General features: G+C 39.4%; 1 protein-coding gene across 1 annotated transcript in view; it reads right to left on the bottom strand.

Annotated features, from left to right (window-relative positions):
• Positions 1–4,934: 4,934 nt before the first annotated feature.
• LOC126266640 (abl interactor 2) overlaps positions 4,935–21,398 on the bottom strand; it is a 49,827-nt gene continuing 33,363 nt past the window's right edge. The window contains exons 5-8 of the mRNA XM_049971030.1: positions 17,248–17,498; positions 11,197–11,383; positions 10,082–10,267; positions 4,935–9,951 (exon numbers count right to left, since the gene is read on the bottom strand). Coding sequence (XP_049826987.1) covers positions 9,788–9,951; positions 10,082–10,267; positions 11,197–11,383; positions 17,248–17,498 — 788 coding nt within the window. The 3' untranslated portion in view covers positions 4,935–9,787. The remainder of the gene's footprint in view (positions 9,952–10,081; positions 10,268–11,196; positions 11,384–17,247; positions 17,499–21,398) is intronic.

The raw sequence follows: 21,398 nt of genomic DNA, 5'->3' as shown, positions 1-21,398 counted from the left end.
ATGAGGATGAGGTAGTGGGTCAGAAGATGAAGGAGATTGGGAGAGGTTGTGTTCAATATCAGAAAGTCTTTGGTCACAAGGGATGTTGGTGTGTAGGGAAGTAATGTCATAACAAGTAGAGATCCAAGAGGTAAAGGGGTGGTGACGGTGGAGAACCAGTGACAGAAGTAGCTGGTATCCTTGATGTGGGAGGCTAGATTTCAGGCAATTGGTTGGAGATGTTGGTCAATGAGGGATGAAACTGTTTCAGTGAAAGCCCACCAACCACTTCCAAAGAGACATCCAGGATTGCTGGGTTTGTTGATTTTGGGGAACATGTGGGAGGTGTGTTTAAGGGACATCATAAGGATGAGGAGTGAAACTGATGCAAGGAAAATGTTCTGGAAAGGACTTAAGGCTTTAAGCAGGAACTGGAAGTTATGTTGGGTTTCTGGAATGGGATCACTCTGGCAGAGTTTATGGGTGGAGTAGTCAAATAACTGGCAGAGGCCTTCCAGCAAGTAGTCACTGTGATTCACAATGACAGTGGTGGAACCATTGTCTGAATGTAAGATGCGTTTTTGGGCTGTATATGGTTGTCATTTCTTCTACTGAAAGGTTGGCGTTCTTAGGAAGGGCTCTGAGGAAAGACAGTGATGCCACGTTGGAGCTAAGGAGTTCCTAGAAGGTGACTAGGGGGTGTCTAGGTGAGAGGGGGGGAGGGGGGGAGGAGGAGGATCATGTTTGGATGGTGGTATGAAATGGGAGAGACAAGGTTCAGAGTTGGGATTAGGTTGGCTTGGTTGGAGAGATTGGTGGTGAAGAGGTGTTTGTATTGCAGGGATCAGGAGAAGGAGACTATGCCTTCGACAAGTCCAACATAGTTAAATTTGGGTGTAGGGCTAACAGATAGGACTGATACCTCTGCAAGGGCTGAGAATTTTGGTGGAAAGGCTAACAACAGTGTTCTGGAACTGTTTCAGCTTTGGATTTAGTGGGTTGTTGGTAGGGAGTTTTGGGGGATGTGACATGCTGAACAGTCAGCTAGGCTGGATCTGGATGCAGTGAAGGGTTGACAAGGCTAGTAGTATATCAGCAGTTTGGTGTCTAGAATGCTCTTCCAGCTGGTGGAGAGCAAGGGATTCAATTCCAGAGATGTTATGTATGTAACAGGGATTGCACAGTAGAAGTCTTGTGGAGGGAGCACAGGTGGTTCTGGGATGGATGTACCACAGAAACTTTTTTTGCAGTACTAGATTGTGAGGACAGTGACTGGTGGAATGTGAAAAGGTGAAGGTCACTGTGAAAGGAGAGGTGGAATCCAGATATCCATGTATCCCCATATTTCTGCACCAGTTAGGAAAAGTAGCCCTTTCCATGGCTGAAACCCTGTCCCACATCCTGTTCCTTAAATGCTGTCTGGTGTTCCCCCCACCCACATCCCAATGGCCTAACTGTAAAAATTCTTTTCTCTGGAGCCAAAGCCGAAACAATTCCAGAACACTTTTGTTAATCTTTCCACCAAAATCAACCCCAGAGAAGTTTCAGTTCTAATCAGAGGCCTCAACTGCAGTCTTGCACCCAAATTTAACCATGTTGGACTTGTTAAAGGCATTCTCTCCTCGTGAGCTCTGCAATGGAAACACTTCTTTACCATCAATCCCCCAAACCAAAGTCAACCTAATCCCAACACTGAACTCTGTCTCTCCCAGTTCATATACCATCCAAACATGATCCTCAACCCCTTCCACCTAACCACCCACTTGTCACCTGCTAGGAATACCTTACCTCCAACTTAGCCTCACTGTCCTTCCCGAACTCCCTTCTTATGAACACCAACCTTTCTACAGAAGGACAGCCCTACAGTCTCAAAACAGATCCTGATTTGAACATCCTACCAACATCCCCCATACCTATAGTCTTGCCGCTATTGAACACTATCTCTCCCAATGTTCTTCAGACTCCAATCCACTATCTTGTTCTTCATACACCTTACTAACTTTATTCTAATACACAACCACTTCTCCTTTGAGGACAAGACATACAAGCAAATCTGTGGTGCACCCATGGGCACCTGCATTGCACCCTCATGTGCCAACTTGTGTATGGGCCATTTAGAGGACACCTTTATAGACCCCCAAAACCCAAAACAACTGATCTGGTTTGGGTTCATTGATGATATCTTCACGATCTGAACTCAGGACCAAGAGACCTTATCCTCATCCTTCACAACATCAACACCTTCTGTCCCGTCTGCTTCACCTGGGCCTCCTCAGCCTATCCTGACACATTCTTCGATGTTAACCTCCTCCTCTCTGATGGCTCCATCCACACCTCTGGTCACAGTGAACCCACCAATCACCAACAGTACCTGTGTTTCAACAGTTGCCATCTCTTTCACACCAAAAAATCCCTCCTGTACAGCCTGGCCACCCACAGACAGCACAGCTGCATTGACGAGAATTTCGTTGCCCAGTAGGCTGAAGGTCTCACAAAGGCCTTCACAGACAGGAACTAACCCCATATCTAGTCTGCAAACCGATTTACTGTTTTACTAGTAGTTGTTTCAATTTTTGCTACATTTATTCTTCAGCTCTGTCTTAACGAAGAATTTGCCCTAAAATAAGGCCTTCGGAACACATTGGAAATCACTGAGATGGTATGGATACTGCTTTGGTTAGACTGGAAGCCAGGCCATTCAAGTAGTCTTTTATCCGAAGCATTTAGATTTACATGATGATGTTTACAACAGTCGTAGTGATAATCAACAATTACATAACGTGATTTCATTGCATTTACTGTATAAAGATGCACTTGTTAAACAGGTGCCAGTCATTCTACACAGTTTTTCAACAAGCAGCAAAAACTCATGTGCCCCGTCACATTATTTTGCACAGCTCAAGATGCAACTTTTGGATTACACGATTTTCAACTATTGGAATGAGAACCGTTTATTAACCTAAAAGTTTTGCAGGAATGACATATTCCTTTCTTATATTAACATGTGACGTGTATTCTTTTGGAAACGTCCAAAAGAACAGATACCCTACATTCACACAATTAATTTGCCTTGATGAGCAATGAATCCATAACCTCCAGTGCAGATGCACATTTTTACATCTGGCCTACAGTGAGAATCTAAAATTAGAGCATAAAGGGCATGGACAGGTGGTGCTAGGTGGAATGTGAAGTTGGCTGGTGAACATGCCAAGATAGTCCCTACATTTGCAATAAACAATGTGTCTGGATGGCACAGTGGTTAACGCAACTGTCTACTAAGCAGGAGACCCAGGGTCCGGGCTCAGTCCAGCACTCATTTTCAATCATCATTGATGATTCCTCACAAAGTCCTGATGCAGCTGGTGTCATTAGTTTATTCCTTTTCCTGTCCTTTCTTCTCCCTCCACCTTCAATTTACGTAATATGGCTTTCTTCCGGGAGGCTATATGGGGAAGCTGTCTGGGATTATACAACTTTTATCCAGCAATACAAAACAGATTACACATAACAGCCATATAACATTCATTATCTTGGCTCTCTCATACAGAATAACATATTTTCCTGCACTGTTCTGGCTCTACAGGACTATCATACACATTTAGGATGATCACAGCCTTCTTATTCATGAAATATATCTGTGTGAAATTCTGTTAGGTGTGGTGGGATCCACTTTGCCATGGTGTGGAGGTCAGTACGAAGAGGTACCCAAAAAAGAAACCAAAATTACATTGCTATGGGCAGAGCTTGTATAATACACATTCTCCCGCTTGGCGTGTGTAGCGCAACTCATTGTCCGTTCAGTGGCGCCTGTGTTGTCGATCTCGCTTTGTCTGTTGACCTGCAGTGATTGTTTTTGCTAGTGCTGTTTTGTTCTTATTTCGTTTTTTATGATGGCAAGTTAAGTGAACAACATGTAGCTGAGCAATTTTGTTTTCTACTCAGTAAAAATGCCACTGAAACCATTTCAACATTGAAAACACCTTACCAAGATGATACTATGAGAAAAACTGACATGTACGAGTGGTCTGATCAATTTAAAAATACCGACATGTCGGGTGATGACAAACATCATTCTGAATGTCCATCAAATGCTCGAATCGGTGAAAATATTGAAAAAATTCAAGAGCTTGTGCTCACAGACTGTCAACAGACAATTGATCAACTGTCTGAGATTAATGGGTTATCTTGGAGCTTGGTTCAACAAATTTTAATGGAAGATTTGGGAATGAAAAGGATTGCTGCTGAGTTTGTTCTTCAGGTTCTGACAGACAATGAAAAGGAACGTTGAGTTGAAACATGTCTTGCTTTAAAACAACAGCTTGAAACTGATCCAGATTTTCTGTCAAAGATCATTACTGTGATGAGTCATGGTACTATGGTTAAGACCCAGAAACAAAGCAACAGTCAAGTCAGTGGAAGATGTCAACGTCGCCCCGTAAAAAATAAATGTCGTCAAGTGAAATCAAATATCAAAATAATACTGATTTGCTTTTTTGATACGAAGAGCGTAGTTCAGAGTTTGTTCCTCCAGGTCAGAACGTCAATCAAACCTTTTATTTGTAAGTTTTGAGAAGATTGTGCAACAGTGTTCGTCAAGAAAGACCAGATTTGTGGCAGACAGGAGACTGGTTCTTTCACCACACCACACACAGCCATCTCTGTTAGACAGTGTTTGGCTAAGAATGGCTAGGTTACGCTGCCCTGCACACCTTACTCACCTGACCTGGCTCCACGTGACTTTTTCTTATTTCCACGCACGAAAAGCGGCATGAAAGGACACCGATTTGTCAATATTGAAGAAGTCAAGTAAAAAATGACGGAGGAGCAGTCGCCAACAGTTCACTGCTGAAATCCGTCATTCATTCATTATGTTCCATAGAGCCCAACACGACGGAGAACCTTCCGAGATGTGGGACAAATCAAAGTATACATTAACAAAAGACAAGCAGATCACATGAACTTAAAACTACAGACTGTATTAAAAAACTGTCATTACATTACTTAATGCTGTTCGGGTTAACACTAAACAAATGTAATCAAGTAGATTAAAGGGAAAACTGGTACTCTCAAAAAAGCTGCTGGCTCCTCAATTATATATAAATGGCAACTCAAGGAGGAGTTTACAACTTTGGAATTATATAAAAAATTATTGAAGTAATTTACAGTATTGGTAGCTGTCATTTTGTAGCAAAGGACCTCAAGTTCGAATCACATAGTGCATCAGTACCCCATCCTGACACCAGGAGTGACAAGCATACTGCAGTTAAAAGGATACTTTCATTGGTACAGAGCGTACTCGCTGTGTGTTTTGGTTTCATGAAACAAACTCTGCAACTGCTCGGCATAAATTTCACACCAAATACGCTGAAGGACCTTCAAGCAGACTTATAATTTACTCTTGGCAGAAGAACTTTGTTGAGGCATGTTGTTCATTGCAACATGATGAATCATCAAGTCACCATGTAATTATGTTGAATACACACATCGAAATAAGTTTTCCATCACCTCGGCTCTGAGAGTTCCGGAACCTGTACAGAAAATTGGAATACAGATTAACACAAACATCATTTCCGCCATTTTTATTGCTCATGAAAACAACACATTGCAAGTCATGCCACCATATAGCAAGACCTTCAGAGTTGGTGGTCCAGATTGTTGTACACACCGGTACTTCTAATATCATGTAGCACGTCCTCTCGCATTGATGCATTCCTGTATTTGTCATGGCATACTATACACAACTTCATCAAGGCACTGTTAGTCCAGATTGTCCCACTCCTCAACAGCGATTCAGCATAGATCCCTCACAGTGGTCGCTGGGTCACGTCATCCATAAATAGCCCTTTTTAATCTATACCAAGTATGTTCAATAGGGTTCCTGTCTGAAGAACATGCTGGCCACTCTAGTCGAGTGATGTCGTTATCCTGAAGGAAGTCATTCAACAGATGTGCACGATGGGGGTGCAAATTATCGTCCATGAAGACGAATGACTCACCAATATGGTGCCGATATAGTTGCATTATCGGTTGGAGGATAGCATTCACGTATCATACTGCCGTTACGGTACCTTCCAAGAACACCTGCGGTACCTTCCATGAACACCTGCGGCTTACGTCAGCCCCACATAATGCCACCCCAAAACAGCACAGAACCTCCACATTGCTGCACTCACTGGACAGTGTGCCTCAGGTGTTCAGCCTGTTTCCGACAATTGTCTGCCTGAATGCATATGCGACATTCACCAGTGAAGAGAACGTGATGCCAATCCTGAGCAGTCCATTCGGCATGTTGTTGGGCCCATCTGTACCACGCTGCATGGTGTCGGAGTTGCAAAGATGGGCCTCACCATGGACGTTGGAAGTGAAGTTGCGCATCACGCAGCCTATTATGCTCAGTTTGAATCATAACATGACGTCCTGTGGCTGCACAAAAAGCATTATTCAACAAGGTGGTGTTGCTGTCAGAGTTCCTCTGAGCCATGATATGTAGGTAGCAGCCATCCACTGCGGTACTTGCCCTTGGGCGGCCTGAGTGAGGCATGTCATCGACAGTTCCTGTCTCTCTGTATCTCCTCCATGTCCGAACAACATCGCTTTGGTTCACTGAAAGATGCCTGGACACTTTCCTTGTCGAGAGCCCTTCCTGGCACAAAGTAACAATGCAGACGTGATCAAACTGCAATATTGAATGTCTAGGCATGGTTGAACTACAGACAACACGAGCCATGTACCTCCTACCTGGTGAAATGACTGGAACTGATTTGCTGTCAGACCCCCTCCGTCTAATAGGCGCTGCTGATGCATGGTTGTTTACACCTTTCTCTGAACAGTCAAAGGGACTGGGTCCGTGATACAACATCCACAGTCAACATGTATCTTCTGTAGATGATGCAAAACTTTTTTTGATGTGTGTATGTTAGGCAGAGCTTTGCCCGTACTCCACAAAAATCAACACGACATGCATCTTGTGAGACTGGCATTCCACACAAGATTGTTTGGCGAGTACTGAATAGATGTGTACATTTAAAACCACACATATTCACAATGTCACAGCACATTAGCGATGCAGTGAAGACTGCTCATTGGGAATTCTGTGCGGAAGTGTTGGATCAGATATACGATGACAAGACATTTCTGAACATAATAATCTTCAGCAAAGAGTCAACATTTCATATCAATGGCACATCCACTACTGCAGAATATGGGGCAGTGAAAATCCACATGCAACCTTAGAACAGGTTCATGATGGCCCCAAAGTTAATGTGTTTAGTGCCCTTAGCAAACTGAAAGTGTATGGCCCTTTCCTCTTCATGGAGAAAACTGTCACTGGTATTGTGTATCTGGATATGATTGAAAACTATTTATTCCACAGATCAATAAATATAAGCAAGATAGGATAGCTTACTATCAGCAAGATGGTTTCCTGATAACTGCTTCCCAGGTCGGTGGACTGACCATGAATGGGTATTCTCATTGCCACCTCGCTCCCAAACTTGACGCTACTGGATTTCTTTTTCTGGGGTTTCATTAAAGACCATTTGTATGTTCCTCCCCTAACAAACAATTTAGCCAACACAAAAAATGAAATCTATACTTCCATTGCACAAGTTACACCTGATTTGTTGCGACAAGTGATGAAAGAAATTGATTACAGGTTAGATTTTTGCTGCATCACAACACAAGCAAGTCACATTAAACCAAATGACACTAAACACTTTTAAGTGAAATTTCAGGTTGTTTGCCACAAAATGACACATCTACTGATTCTGTAAATTCTCAATAAAATTCCATGTCACTCCGAAGTTGTAAAGTCCTTTTTGACTCATCCTGTATAGCTATTGTTTGTTTCCTACAGGTGGATTTGTAATTACTAGATTACAATGATATTTCTTGAAGAAAATAGCTAATGACACCTTCAAATAGAGATTCCAGTTTGCAGTAAATTAGTGTTCATCATGTACCTTTATAACAAACACTGCCACTTTCTACGTTGTTAATAGAATTTTTCAATTCTTGATTCCTGATATTCAGATAATTTGTAGAAAGAGTGCCTCAGACATGTTTTTAATTCTCTTTTGGGAAGGAGGCAAAGTCCAAAAATAATTATTTTCTTCTTGTATTCTGACTATGTGTAACACAGTTTAGTTGAAACTTATTATCATCCCAGCATCAAAAACCACTGAGGAGTAACATATCAGGAAGCAAGTGTAAGAATTTCATGATACTTAAAACAACTACTTCAAGATGCACAGTTAACTATTTTACACAATATTCTTACTGCTTGCTTTTGCTGAATAAACACTTTATTCACATTAGGTCATTTCCCCAGAACACAGCTCCATAAGACAACAGGGAGTGAAAATATGCTAAGTCAGTCATCACTTTCATCTTTAGGTCAATACAATGGGAGACGCTCCCGAGCTCGAAACAAGCTGAATGGAACTACTTGATCTGCTGTAGTTTGGAGAGTCGTGTGTGTGTGTGTGTGTGTGTGTGTGTGTGACCAAAAGCTTGCTTATTTGTGACAGTTCTTTTTGTTGTGTGTATCTGCGACTCGGCATCTCTGCTATATGGTGAGTTGCAACTTTTCTTTCCATAATATTGCTACATTCCATCCTGGATTTTCCATTGTTTGAAAAAAATCTTGTCTGGAATTTGCAGGGTTGTGCAACATATCTAAAATGTAATATCCTCATACAAGAAATTTTGTTTTGAAATCATGATACTGATGCAGCACAATACATAGTCATCTAAATGTAAGTTTTACATTTTTCTGTACAACAGTGACACAATGCCAAGAACCTGTGCATACCTTTATAAAAACACAAACAAAACTGAGGTTCAAATACATCAACAATAACAAGTCAACCAAACACATTAAGGACACATTTTGTCAAAATGACAATGCAATGCTGACATTCCAGTTAGGAAACAGCTTGAGTTACATAACTGGAATGTAATAACATTATTTGCTTAACATCATTTCTTTATTTCAGAATGCAAAACTTATCAAAATTTGGCATGTCAAGTTTCACAAAATTACTTCTTCCAGTTACAATATTTTGTCGGAGTTTAGCTGCAACTACAGGAATAACAAACAACAAGAATCATAGAAAAGTCTTATGGTATGACAATGAGCACAGATATTCATGAATACTTTCATCCTATATAGTTTAAATTATGTAACTGCACACTGCTCATGGGCAATAGTGGTGGCGTTTGTCAGCTCTTCTAATTCTAATAAAACAACAGCAGTCCTCAAAATCTATCAACTAGTAGATAATTACATGATCACAAAAGACGACTCTGCTACTAGTGCAAAATATTAGGCAATAAATTTATGTGCAACCACCAGTGATCAGTTTTATGTTAAAGTTTTTCAATCTTTGCAAACACACAGATCTTCACTACACCCTACTATCAGTGCAAATGTGCCTATCTATTATTATATTCATTGCAAACTTTTGTATTAACAACTGGCCATCATTTTAAAATAACACTGGCCATCATTATCAAATAAAAGACTTACAGTCTTAAAAAATTTGTTATAAACAGAGTAGCCATATTAGAGCAGTTTACCAATGCTACACCCAACAAAACTGCACATGCAATTCAAACTTAAGGACTTACTACTGTCACAATAAATAACATTGAAAGTCATATTTTGATGCAAAAATAATAGCGATGAAAGTAGTAGTAGTAGTAGTAGTAGTAATGGTGGTGGTGGTGGTAGTAGTAGTAGTAGTAGTAGTAGTAGTAGTAATATATCCACCATTCTTAATGTAACAATGAGGACATAAAAAGCTTTTCAAACACAAGGCTCAACATAATTTCCAGGAAACAATCCTGTGATACCATCCATGACCCCTTCCCACCAACCATCATCATTTTTCTTCAGCACATATATGATGGAACTCTCTTGGAAGCTCAGTTCATCCTCTTTGTCAGCATTGTAATCATAAATGGCTACCACTGCAACAGAATAAATTCATCAAAAAAGAGCAAACTCAAATCCATAGGTTAAAAAATAATTAATCCTTGAGATTTAACAATAATGTTTAACATTTTGTTTCAATAAATCCTTTAACATTACTGTTCTTACCTTTTTCAATATAATTCTTTGGTACCCATCCTGGCAAATCATCTTCATCAGGTACAATGCGGAGCCGTGCTTCCTGCTCTGGTGGAGGTGGTGGTGGCAATGGTGGTGACACATTGCCTGGTAAGTGACGAGTTGCCTGTACCTGATGCGGGTGGTGTTGATGTGGGTGTGGAAGTGTGTGATGAGCTGCAAAAGTGTATGAGCTCAAGATAATTCCCACATATAACAATAGGCATATTAGCAATGCTACTTACCCTAAAGAAGACATGTTAAGTTGCAGACAGGCATTATAAAAAGGTGCCGCACATTAGCAATGCTACTTACCCTAAAGAAGACATGTTAAGTTGCAGATAGGCATTACAAAAAGGTACCTAAGTGAAACTTAAATCTCTGCTTTATGGTAGTAATTTGTCTTTCCCTACATTGTTGATATTTCTACATGGAATTTCCATTGTTTAATAGGCGTATTAGTTCATTCATAGATCACAGCACTATCGTGAACATGGAGTGAGAGAACAAAATCAACAAGTGCAGTATTCCTGCAGCATCAGCAAACATCATCAGCAAACATCATAGTTTTTGATGATTTCTCTAATGTTCCAAGTAAATTATTTATGTTTGCAAAGAACAGAGGAACATTAAGCACTAAACTTTTTGGGACATTGTATTTAAGGTTTCCTCATTTCAAATATATTCCTATATTGCTGTTCTATCGCTTGTTAATGTGGCCTCCTCAGATGGCAAGATATGAAAAGATTCATGTGTGAGGAATGACTCCTACATCATATCATTTAGGTTTTTCTACAAGAATTTTAAGATCTATACAATCAAAAGTCTTGGTAAGAGCATACAAAATGCTAACAAGGTTATTTTTTGTTTGTTTATTTCTATCAGAATTAAGTTTCTATGGTCACCTATCTTTCTCAATAGATAAGCCTTTACAGAAGCCAAACTGAGCTGCTGTTAGAAGTTTATTGGACAAGAAAAGAAAATCGAAGTAAAGATATATATTTAGAACTATTTTTGAAACTTCATACACGAGCGCAATAAACAATGAAACTAAATTAGGAAAAAACACAGGAAAAATATAATGCACCAACAAATAGTTTACTTACGTGGTAAATGATCAGTGGATCGCTGTCCATAGCCCCCAGCAGTTGCAGCACTCAGTGTGTTTGTATGTGGTTGTGGGTGCACAGTGCCAACCTGTGGTGGTGGCATTGGTAATGTACTATAACCAGCACCTCTCTCACCCCTTCGTGGGTGCCCTAGAGGGTAATTTGGTGCATAATGACTAGGAACCTGCGAAGAAAAAATTATGCAATTATTCCATAATTCTTCTGTCAGTTCCATAAAGAAAATGCTCTAATAATCTTCATTTCACATAGTGACTACTCGCACCAAACACCTCAACAGTAATGCAATTGAGTTAAATTAGTTACAACACTGGCATATGAAACAAATTCACTGATACCAGAACTAGATTAAAATCAACAGCAGTATTAATTCAGTAACTACAAGACAGATGTATTAGCTTTCTGTTTCAAGCATGTCCTTAATATAAACCCATACCCAAGCACTTACATTAATTTTACAGTTATAAATGATATTTCAAATGACAGAGCAACTCAAACAGTTTTACCAAGAACCTTATAAATGTTCAATGTGAGCATCGTTTGTCACATGGCACACATCAAGTCCATAGCCGAGCACTGGATAGGTCTCAAGGGCCCCAATGACAGGGCTTGCTTTGCATGGCCACCACATTCACCTGACCTAACCCCATGTGATTTTTTCCTTTGGGGCTTCATCAAGGATCGTGTGTAAGTGCCTCCGCTACCAGCAGACCTTCCTCAATTGAGAAACCAGATTGAAGCAGCTATTTCTACAATCACTGAAGAACACTTATAAACTTTTGGGAAGAACTCAGCTATAGACTTGATGCGTGCCATGTGACGAATCGTGCTCACATTGAACATTTATAAGGTTCTTGGTAAAACTGTTTAAGTTGCTCTTTCATTTCACATATCATTTATAACTGTAAGTTTAATATAATAAATATTATTAAGAGTTAAAATCCCGATATTCATTTATAAACACCCTGTGTGTGTGTGTGTGTGTGTGTGTGTGTGTGTGTGTGTGTGTGTGTGTGTCCCAAAGCCACAAGCTTTTCTTCCAACAACCTCCTAGTTCCTTGGGAGGAACTACAATTCTCTGAAATGAACAGAATAGTGAACATTCCCCTTATTTGCTTAAATCTGAAAGTGTTACAGTAGAAACAAAATATTATAGAAATCGAGGAGAAGAATTCTTGCAGCTTAATTGCAACATTACAGAAAATCAACAAGAAAAGTGGACTAAGTGGACCAGATGAAGAATGTGAACTTCAGTTTCTTTATTTGGTGTAAATGATAAACACATGATGAAAAGTACTAGATGAATTAAGAAATTTGGTCACCTGACACATTGTTCATCATATGGCATTGATCCACTTCGTTAAAAGAGATGGGCCCTGTTCTATGTATATACCACACAAGCCAGAAGCAAACTACATATACCTCAAAATAAATTTTTGATAATGTCTCTCAAATTGAGGCACAACTTATCAGCTTCAGCTTTTCACTGACATGACAAGTCAAAGGAAAATTATGCATTAACATTTATGTTATCCTTTACTTTAATAACATGTAACTGGATGGCTTTGCTTCAGCCCTGAGAGACACCTAATGATAATAAAGAACTACAATGACAGATGGTGTCTGGCAGTTCCTCACCTATGGATCTGGAACATCAAGCTTAGTCTTACATAAATTAAGAAAGAAATAGGCAATATACATTTTACAACAATTATCCAGCATACATCAGTTTTACAGAGGAAATCTATGGAAAACCTGAATGGGAATATCACTTTCAAATGATAGAGCACAGCAATCAGTTGTCCTTTTCTTTCGGGTTTTATTTGGCAAATCTAGATTTTGGCTAGTGCCTAGCAACTATCAATGCACTATTTCATAGTATCATTGCATGTCCTAGTACATCAGCTCCTGTTGTTGAGGCTTCTGTCACAGTTCGTTGAAGACTGCGAAGTCTGTGAAATAATGCATTGATAATGCCTAGGCACTAGTCGAAATCTAGATTTGCCCAATAAAATCTGAAAGAAAAGGACGACTGACTGCTGTGCTCTATCATTTGAAAGTCATATCACAGTTGAGTGCACCCACATTACTAATGGAAGATAACTTGTTGAATGGAAATAGTCCCGTGTTTCACTAAAATAATGAGAAAAACTAACTATGTGCCATTATTAACAATGATCTACAAGTCACTTATGTTATTGCAAACATACACTTTTAAATGCAGACTGCAAGACCAATGAAGAAACAGATATTTAAAACCAGGGAATGTTATAATAATTGGAATAATTTTATGAGAAGAAAGGGAACTGTATGTCGATCAACACACTTTCAAATAAAGTGCAAATGTGCAATTAGAATTATTACATTACATGATCATCAGTGACCAATAGAATTTTTACTACCACAACCATTTGGCAAGAAAATTTAAGCACCAATACAAAAGGATCAAATGGCTTGCAGTAAAAATTTCTACCATCAACACTTTCTTCAATATGTGATACACTTTGAATACTTTAACCAAAAATTACAAATCAATAAAATCATAATAGTACAGACAAATGAATGCAATGAAACTCCTCTATCAGATTTTTCAAGGTGTAAAAACAGGAAAAAATAAATAGTGGGCACTTACTTTTAAGGCTGTAGCTTAAGCAATTTAAGAACTATACAGGTCTTTAATTTGGAACCCCAGTATTACAGCACTTCTATATTTTGTGAATGCACTGGTAGTTCATACTTTTATTTACAAAAAAAATCCAGAATAATAATTTGTTTCAGTTTTATTTTAAAGTTCTAATGTCTACATCAGAACTTCGGTAGGTCCAAAAGCAGTTACAAGACTTGGACATATTTGTGGTGTCAAACTAAGGGCAAGAAGTAAATCTAACTTCAAATCATAAAACTTGCTACACCATATGCTAAAAATGATATTTTAGGAAAAGTATGCAAAATACAGGACATCAGCTGGTGATAGGGGTGATGACTAATTACTTAAATGACTGACCCAATGAGACGATCACATTTCTGTAACATCATCATTATTACATTAACTATGTAGATATAAGATGGCATAATGAAGTGTAATGCTGTTGGACATGGTACAGACCAGACTGTTCAGTTGAATTTTACTTGTGCTGTCATGTCTTAACCTAACCAACCCATAGAAAATCAGGATGTATTTCAAAAGAAGTCCAAGAAGTGTGTGACAGTTATGACTTCATTTAATTACCACTGCTGCTCATACCACTACAGCTATTTAAGCTGTGATATTAAGTCAAAATCTAACCACCATCTCAGAAATCTTTACATATTCCAGGGAAAAAATGTAAGCCATGTACAACTTGATAATGTCTCCCTGAAAACCAAAATTTATGCAATTTCTTTCTACAAAACAATAAGCCAACAATTCCCATGACTTTTTTCCCCAGCTACATTTCGAAGCTAGTTCATATATTATTTGTAAGGCACTACCTTAGCACTTGTTTATCATTGTCAACTGTCCTTCCATTCAGACTTTTTTTAACTCAACCCAGGACTTTGCTCAACAATCCAACTATGAACAACACTACACACAATACAGTTATTGTTAGGAGGCAAGGTATTGTACTGTGTTCATCATAAGAATAAACCTAATGTAAACAAACACAAACTTGACGACTGGTCAGAAGCCATAGCACACATACACTGGAGTTGTTACACTTTCAGAAATAGGTTATACTTGTGTGTTAGATACATTATTACTAAATTATGTTAAATGAAACTTTAAGATAATCCAATGTATTACGAGCCCTCAATGTTTTTCTTAATCACATTTCAGCTATGCAATTTTTACTTTAAAAATCGTGTACAGTCACAATCTCTCTACTGCTGTGCTCTGATTGTTGCACTGTTAATAAGCAGTACAAAAATGGCTGAGGCTACTTCCTGCTCTGTAGTGAAACATGCATGTGGAACATGTTTAAAAAGTGCTGACAAATAGATTGTTCTTAACATTCTTTATAAATATCAAGGAAAAAAATCGGCTTTGAAGTTTTTTGCGGGACTATATTTAAAACAGTTGAGATACTAACACAAAGTGGATGTATAGCAGAACTGGTAGCATAGTAGATCAACAATTTGATGCACTTCATGGATTACTGATTAGAGTCTCCTGTTGGTCATCCTGTCTTTTCATTTAATTTGAAATATCTACATCTTGTAAAATTCATCAACATTTATTATGAATAATGCACACCTTCTTGTTTTAATTACTTAATGCGTGCAAAATTCATTTCCATTGCAAATATAAATTCTTAATTATCAATATTTTATGGAAAAATTGTTAATAAAGCTTGCTTAAATTATAGAAACACAACAATTTAATTTTTTTAATGTTTTATACAACAAATGAAGTCCCACATGAACCAGAGTGATAAGTGTTGAAAAAAAACAATCATTTTCACAGCTTCAAGTACACCATTTAAATGCTGCATTTTTACATTTGCCTCTGTACCATTGCAATATGAGCCCAACAGAATTGATTTGGAGACAAGTTAAGGGATTTCTCGCAAGAAATAACAAGACTGTTAAGCTGCCAGACGTACTGGAACTAGCGCATGCAGCTTTTTCACACGTCACTGCTAAATGCTGGTGGGATATAGAACAGCACGTCATAAAAGAAGAGTTGGGAAAGCGGCACCTGGGTGGCTTCATGGAATCCACTTTTGATCGACTCCTTATCAACGTAGCAGATGACAGTTCCAGAACTGAAATGTATTTCTTGGATTTGGATACAGGAGGAGCTAAGAGATTACCAGACGGCTGACTCCCGGTGAAATCCCTGCAGTATCACATACTGCTCACTTCGGAAAATTGCACTGTGTTTAATTTAGGAATTTTCATCACTCTTTCTTGTAATTAGAAAACTATGTTAGGTGAGAATGAGAGCATTTTATGCTTTCTGTCTGGTCATCTAAGAAGCATGTGGTCGTGCTGAAGTTTTGCTGAATATTATTTCATTCTCTTTAAAAATTAAATGACATTCAAAGCTATATTGTTTCTCTGCTCCTCTCTGTTTACATCTGAACTGCAACTGCTCATATCATTGCAGATCAGTTGGACCAGTTGGCTGGCCAGAGCTGTCCATGTTAAATGCGCTGGTAAAGCAGTTGTCGCACATTATCGTTCAGTTTATGTGCATGTAACATTGCATAAAATGTATCCTTATGATTGTACATGACCGTACTCGACACAGCTTGGCTTCTGCTCTACGTGAAATGAAATCCCATGCGATTCAAGCAAACGTGGAAGAATATATGGCGTAATGTACACATCATGTTTATTCTTATAGTGGTGTGTATTGTTCAGACCTCTACCGATTCAGAATTTGGGAACTGAGAGACCAAGGCTCAAGAAAGTTAACTGCTTAATGCCTGTAAGCAGTACTTCATTACAAACATAGTTTCATTAAGCATAAATGGCAGGAAATTTATAACTGTAATAATGTAAAAGTGGATGTGAATTAACATTTCATGTAAGTTGTCAAGGAGAATTAGAATTCACCATGAGTATTGGAAAGAAAACACAAACCTAGCAGTAATTCATGTAGAGACAGTTTCCATACTGGTATTACCACATTACTGAAATGTTTAAGCAGTGCTAACACAAGTATGCAAATATGTGACACACAAACTTTTTTCAAGTTCTTTGAGAGATTGTTCAAAGGTTATATGTATACAAAGTCTCACAGTGATATGATTAAAACAAATTTTCTCAAACTCCAAGCTAATCTGGTTGCAAGTTTGGAGAGCTTTCATAATTTTGGTCAACAGTTAACCCTAACACTGGGGCAATTTTCTTCTTACAAATAACAAAAATGAGTCCTTCCACTTCAGACTGATGACTGTTGTCTCTCTTACCAGGTAATGAACTGACATAAATTTCAACATGACAGGTGATATGTTAAATGTCCTATGTCACCACCTTCAGAAACTGGTAGGTTTCAACACTATTACATGTTATAAAAAAGTGTTAACCTATAATATCATCTACCTGAGGTGGTGCAACAGCTGGTGGGGTACGATATTCCCGGGATCCCTTTCCAAGGCTGCCACAAGCCCCAGGTCCCAATGTGGATCCACCACCAGGTCGTGATGTTTGTGGAGGTGTAGGTGGTTTGGTAGTTGGAGCAGGCCCAACTAATACTCCAAGAGACGAAGCACTGCCCCCACTGCCAGTAGGGCCTCGCTGCTTTGAGCGAGGAGTGATGCTTGTGCGTACTCCATGTCCTATGTCGTCTAGTGCTGTATGACAAGAAGTCAGATTTTAGGTGGAAACAAAAAAAGGTACGAAATATAACACAACCAGCTGTCAAAGTAAGTTCTGCATCCATCCCACATAGAACAAAAGGTTAATTATTTTAATGAAAGGAAAAAGAAGTTCACCATATCCTTGTATTTAAAATTTTGAGCAGCAAGAGATTTTAACTGGCACCCTTGCTAAACTGATCAGCTTTTAACTTTATAGTTGTTCATAATAAATGACCACATATTCAACAAAAGTCAACATATTAATTTTTTTAGTGTAACTCATCTAGTCCTATCAAACGTAACATGAAAGCATTAGGAAACACTACCAATGAATAAAGAAATCTTAACACTGTTACTCAGTCTGACTTATCAACACTGAATTCACTGCGTACAAGTCTGTGCAAAAAAAAAGAGAGAGAGAGAGAGAGAGAGAGAGAGAGAGAGAGAGAGAGAGAGAGAAAAGAACTATGGTCACAACTGGATCCTCTTGTTCATGTAACCCCTTCATATACAGCACAAATCTTGGTCTATATTACCTTACGAATTTAATTATCTATATAACGGTGCATCACTTGATAACAAACATACAAGGCACCAAGCAGCATAAAAGCCCAAAAAAAGATGAATTTTTTTATATTAATAATTAATTTGTGTCATCCAATTTTTCCTAGTAATTCACAGGCATCTTCAAATGCCCAAACAAAGTGTTGAGTGTAATTTTCAGTTTCTGAAACCAGGCTTCTTGGGGGGCAGTGTTACAAAAGTGAGACAGTATTACAACTTTCAACTCAAAAGAAAGCAGAAGAAATATTGTGCTGAGAAGTAACTTTTCATTCAAAATATTTTAGCCCACTCATATAGCAATACAATTATTACTCACAGACCAGTATGTGTAGAAAGATAGAAGTTATAAGATTGAATAGTTCAGTATCTCACTAACAGCAAAATTATTAGATGCTGAGAATTTGCACAAATTAACAAGAATTCGGTGCAGTGAATCAGCAATTTTAGTAACATATGCTCCCATATACATGTTTTATACAGCCTAGAAACAATTTACTGGCAAAAGTTCGTAAGCCTAAAAGTGTATAAGAGTACATAGACTACAAGAAACAGATAAACATAGAGGGGAACAAGTTCCCGCAATTCTATTGCAACAGCAATTACTGCAGCTGCTTAAAAATATGATAACACAAGTAGGAAATTATTTCCGCTTATCAAGTGTGTAAAGAAACGAGTGCATATTACCTGAGCTGGCAGTAGCAAGCAAATATCTCCTGTAATATAAAACGTGAAATTTCAAACATTAAAACATGTAAAAGTCAGTCACTCAGTTATCATATTTATGCTGAAACACAGAACTAACACAGAAGGCAAAATATTTAATTTGAACTTCTGATATTGTTTCATCAACTAAGACCGTACAATGATTCTTCCTTTGAATTGCTACACAAATGAGAGATGTTTAACACCATGCTATATCTGCCACATAATTAAGGTTTCAGTAGGCTCGAGCTAGGTAGGATAAAATGTGCCAGTCTTGTTGCTTCAAAATGGGAAACTAAACACTTATCTTGTATTTTGTTGGACATCTGTAAGTGAACTGTTGTGACTCGCCGATCTTTCAAAGTGCCGCCACGCAGTTATGCGCGTCCTCTACATGTGGCGCTGTCTGCCAGCCATGCAGCAGCAGCAGCGCCACCAAAGCGGCCAGCCAACCAGCGGCTGCTAGACTCGGACTCAGTTATGATTTGACTGTTAAAGTGTACACGTGTCTCACTTTGTGTACTTGATCTGTGAATTTCATGTATTGCGTCGTCCTTGAAATATATTTGTTCAACTTGAAGTTGTAACGATTGGCGATGAGGATGGGATGTTCTCATGCAGGTGGATACTGGTTCTGCTGCCACTATCATCAATTCTCAGACGTATTTTCAGTTGGGTTCTCCAATCCTGTCACCTGTCACTAGGCAATTACAGACTTAAAATAAATAGAAGATTTCTCTCTTGGGACAATTTGATGCTGAGGTATCTTACAAATAAGTCGTTCCGCGCTGATCCCGTATTTGTGGTTGACCATAGTAATGCAGAGAATCTTTCAGTTTCGATGCCTTTCGCATTTTTGGGTTCTCCATAGATGACACTGCCAATATCGTCTCTGATGCTATTCCTTATGCTCAATTAGATTCCTTGTCGATGACATTTTTGTCTCTTTTTTTCCTCCTGGGTTAGGCCGTGCAAACGACTTTGAAGCTCATATCACGCTCAAACCCACTGCTCGGCCTAAGTTTTTTCGGGCTCGGCCCATTCCTGCGGCCCTTCGTGATCAGGTCAAATGGGAGCTGGATCGTCTCACTGCTTCAGGGGTCTTGCTTCCTGTCACTTCCAGTGAGTGCTCCTCTCCTGTTGTCATTGCTAAGCCAAATGGTCATATTCATCTCTGTGGCGATTTCAAAGCCACTGTAAATGTTCAATGCCTCATCAACACCCACCCTATGCCTCGACCTGAAGAATTGTTCACTAAACTTGCTGGAGGCCAGTATTTTTCTAAACTTGACCTGTCAGAAGCTTATTATCAACTTACTCTCGACGCTGCTTCCCGGCAGTTCCTGGTCCTTAACACGCATTTCGGCCTCTATCAATACCAACACGATTGCCATTCGGGGTTGCCAGTGCCCCTGCTCTCTTTCAGCGATTCTTGGAACAATTATTGCTCACTGTCCCTGGGTTTATAAATTACATGGACGACATTGTTGTCACTGGCTCCACCACTGATGAACATCTTCAAAATCTCCGCACCCTTTCTCATGTCTTACAGACTGCCGGTCTTAAGTGTAATCTTCAGAAATCAAAATTTTTTTCAGGCATCTATCACGTATTTGGGGTTTCAACTCTCTTGGGATGGTATTCGTCCACTTCAGCAAACTGTTGCTGCGATCGATGCCCTTCCTTGCCCTACATCTGTTTAGGAACTGCAGGCCTTCTTCGGGAAAATAGCATACTATCACAAGTTTTTACTGTCTGCTACTTCGGTAGCTCAACCGTTGCATTGCCTGCTGCATAAAAACGTGCCTTTTCACTGGTCCGCGTCCTGCGATATGGCTTTCCAGAAATTGAAGACTATACTGAAACAGGCCCCGTGCCTGGCTACTTATCGACCTGGCCAACATCTTGTTCTTGCCACGGACGCCTCTCAATACGGGGTCGGTGCAGTCCTTGCACACAGTTTTTCTGACGGTTCTGAACAACCCAATGCTTATGCCTCCAAAATGCTCACGGATGCCCAACAAAAGTATTCTCAAATTGAAAAAGAAGCTTTGGCCATTAGTTGTGCTCTTCATAAGTTTGGTGTTTTTCTCTATGGATCCAAATTTCATCTTGTTACAGATCACAAACCGCTTGTTTCCTTGTTTCATCCATCAATGTCACTTCCCGACAAGGCTGCACACCAACTCCAGTGTTGGGCTCTTTACTTGTGTCGTTTCAATTATGAGATTAATTTCCGGCCGACAGTTCAACATCAAATGCTGATGCAATGTCTCGCCTTCCCATGGGTCCTGATCTGGCATTCAATAGGGACGAACTTTTGTGTTTCCACCTGGATGTTGCCGAGCAGCGGGTTGTGGACGGTTTCTCCATCACCGGGGACCGGCTGGCGACTGCTATGGGTTCTGCCCCTACCCTCTCCTGTGTTTTACACTGTATTCAGAATGGTTGGCCAGATCGTCCGTCCGCTAAGACTTCTGATCTGTTGCAGAACTACTACGCTTTGCGCTTCTCCAATTTCTGGCTTCTTACCGTTTCACCCCCATGGGCGACCGCAGCCTGGCTGAGCTCTTCCATGCCCAACAGCCCCGCATACTACTTCATCTTCTGCGGCCTTCCATCTCACGG

The sequence above is a fragment of the Schistocerca gregaria genome, chromosome 4 (genome assembly GCF_023897955.1).
Source record: "Schistocerca gregaria isolate iqSchGreg1 chromosome 4, iqSchGreg1.2, whole genome shotgun sequence".
Taxonomy (NCBI): Eukaryota; Metazoa; Arthropoda; class Insecta; order Orthoptera; family Acrididae; genus Schistocerca; species Schistocerca gregaria.
The sequence above is the reverse complement of the archived record's forward strand: the minus strand, read 5'-3'. Positions and strand labels throughout refer to the sequence as shown.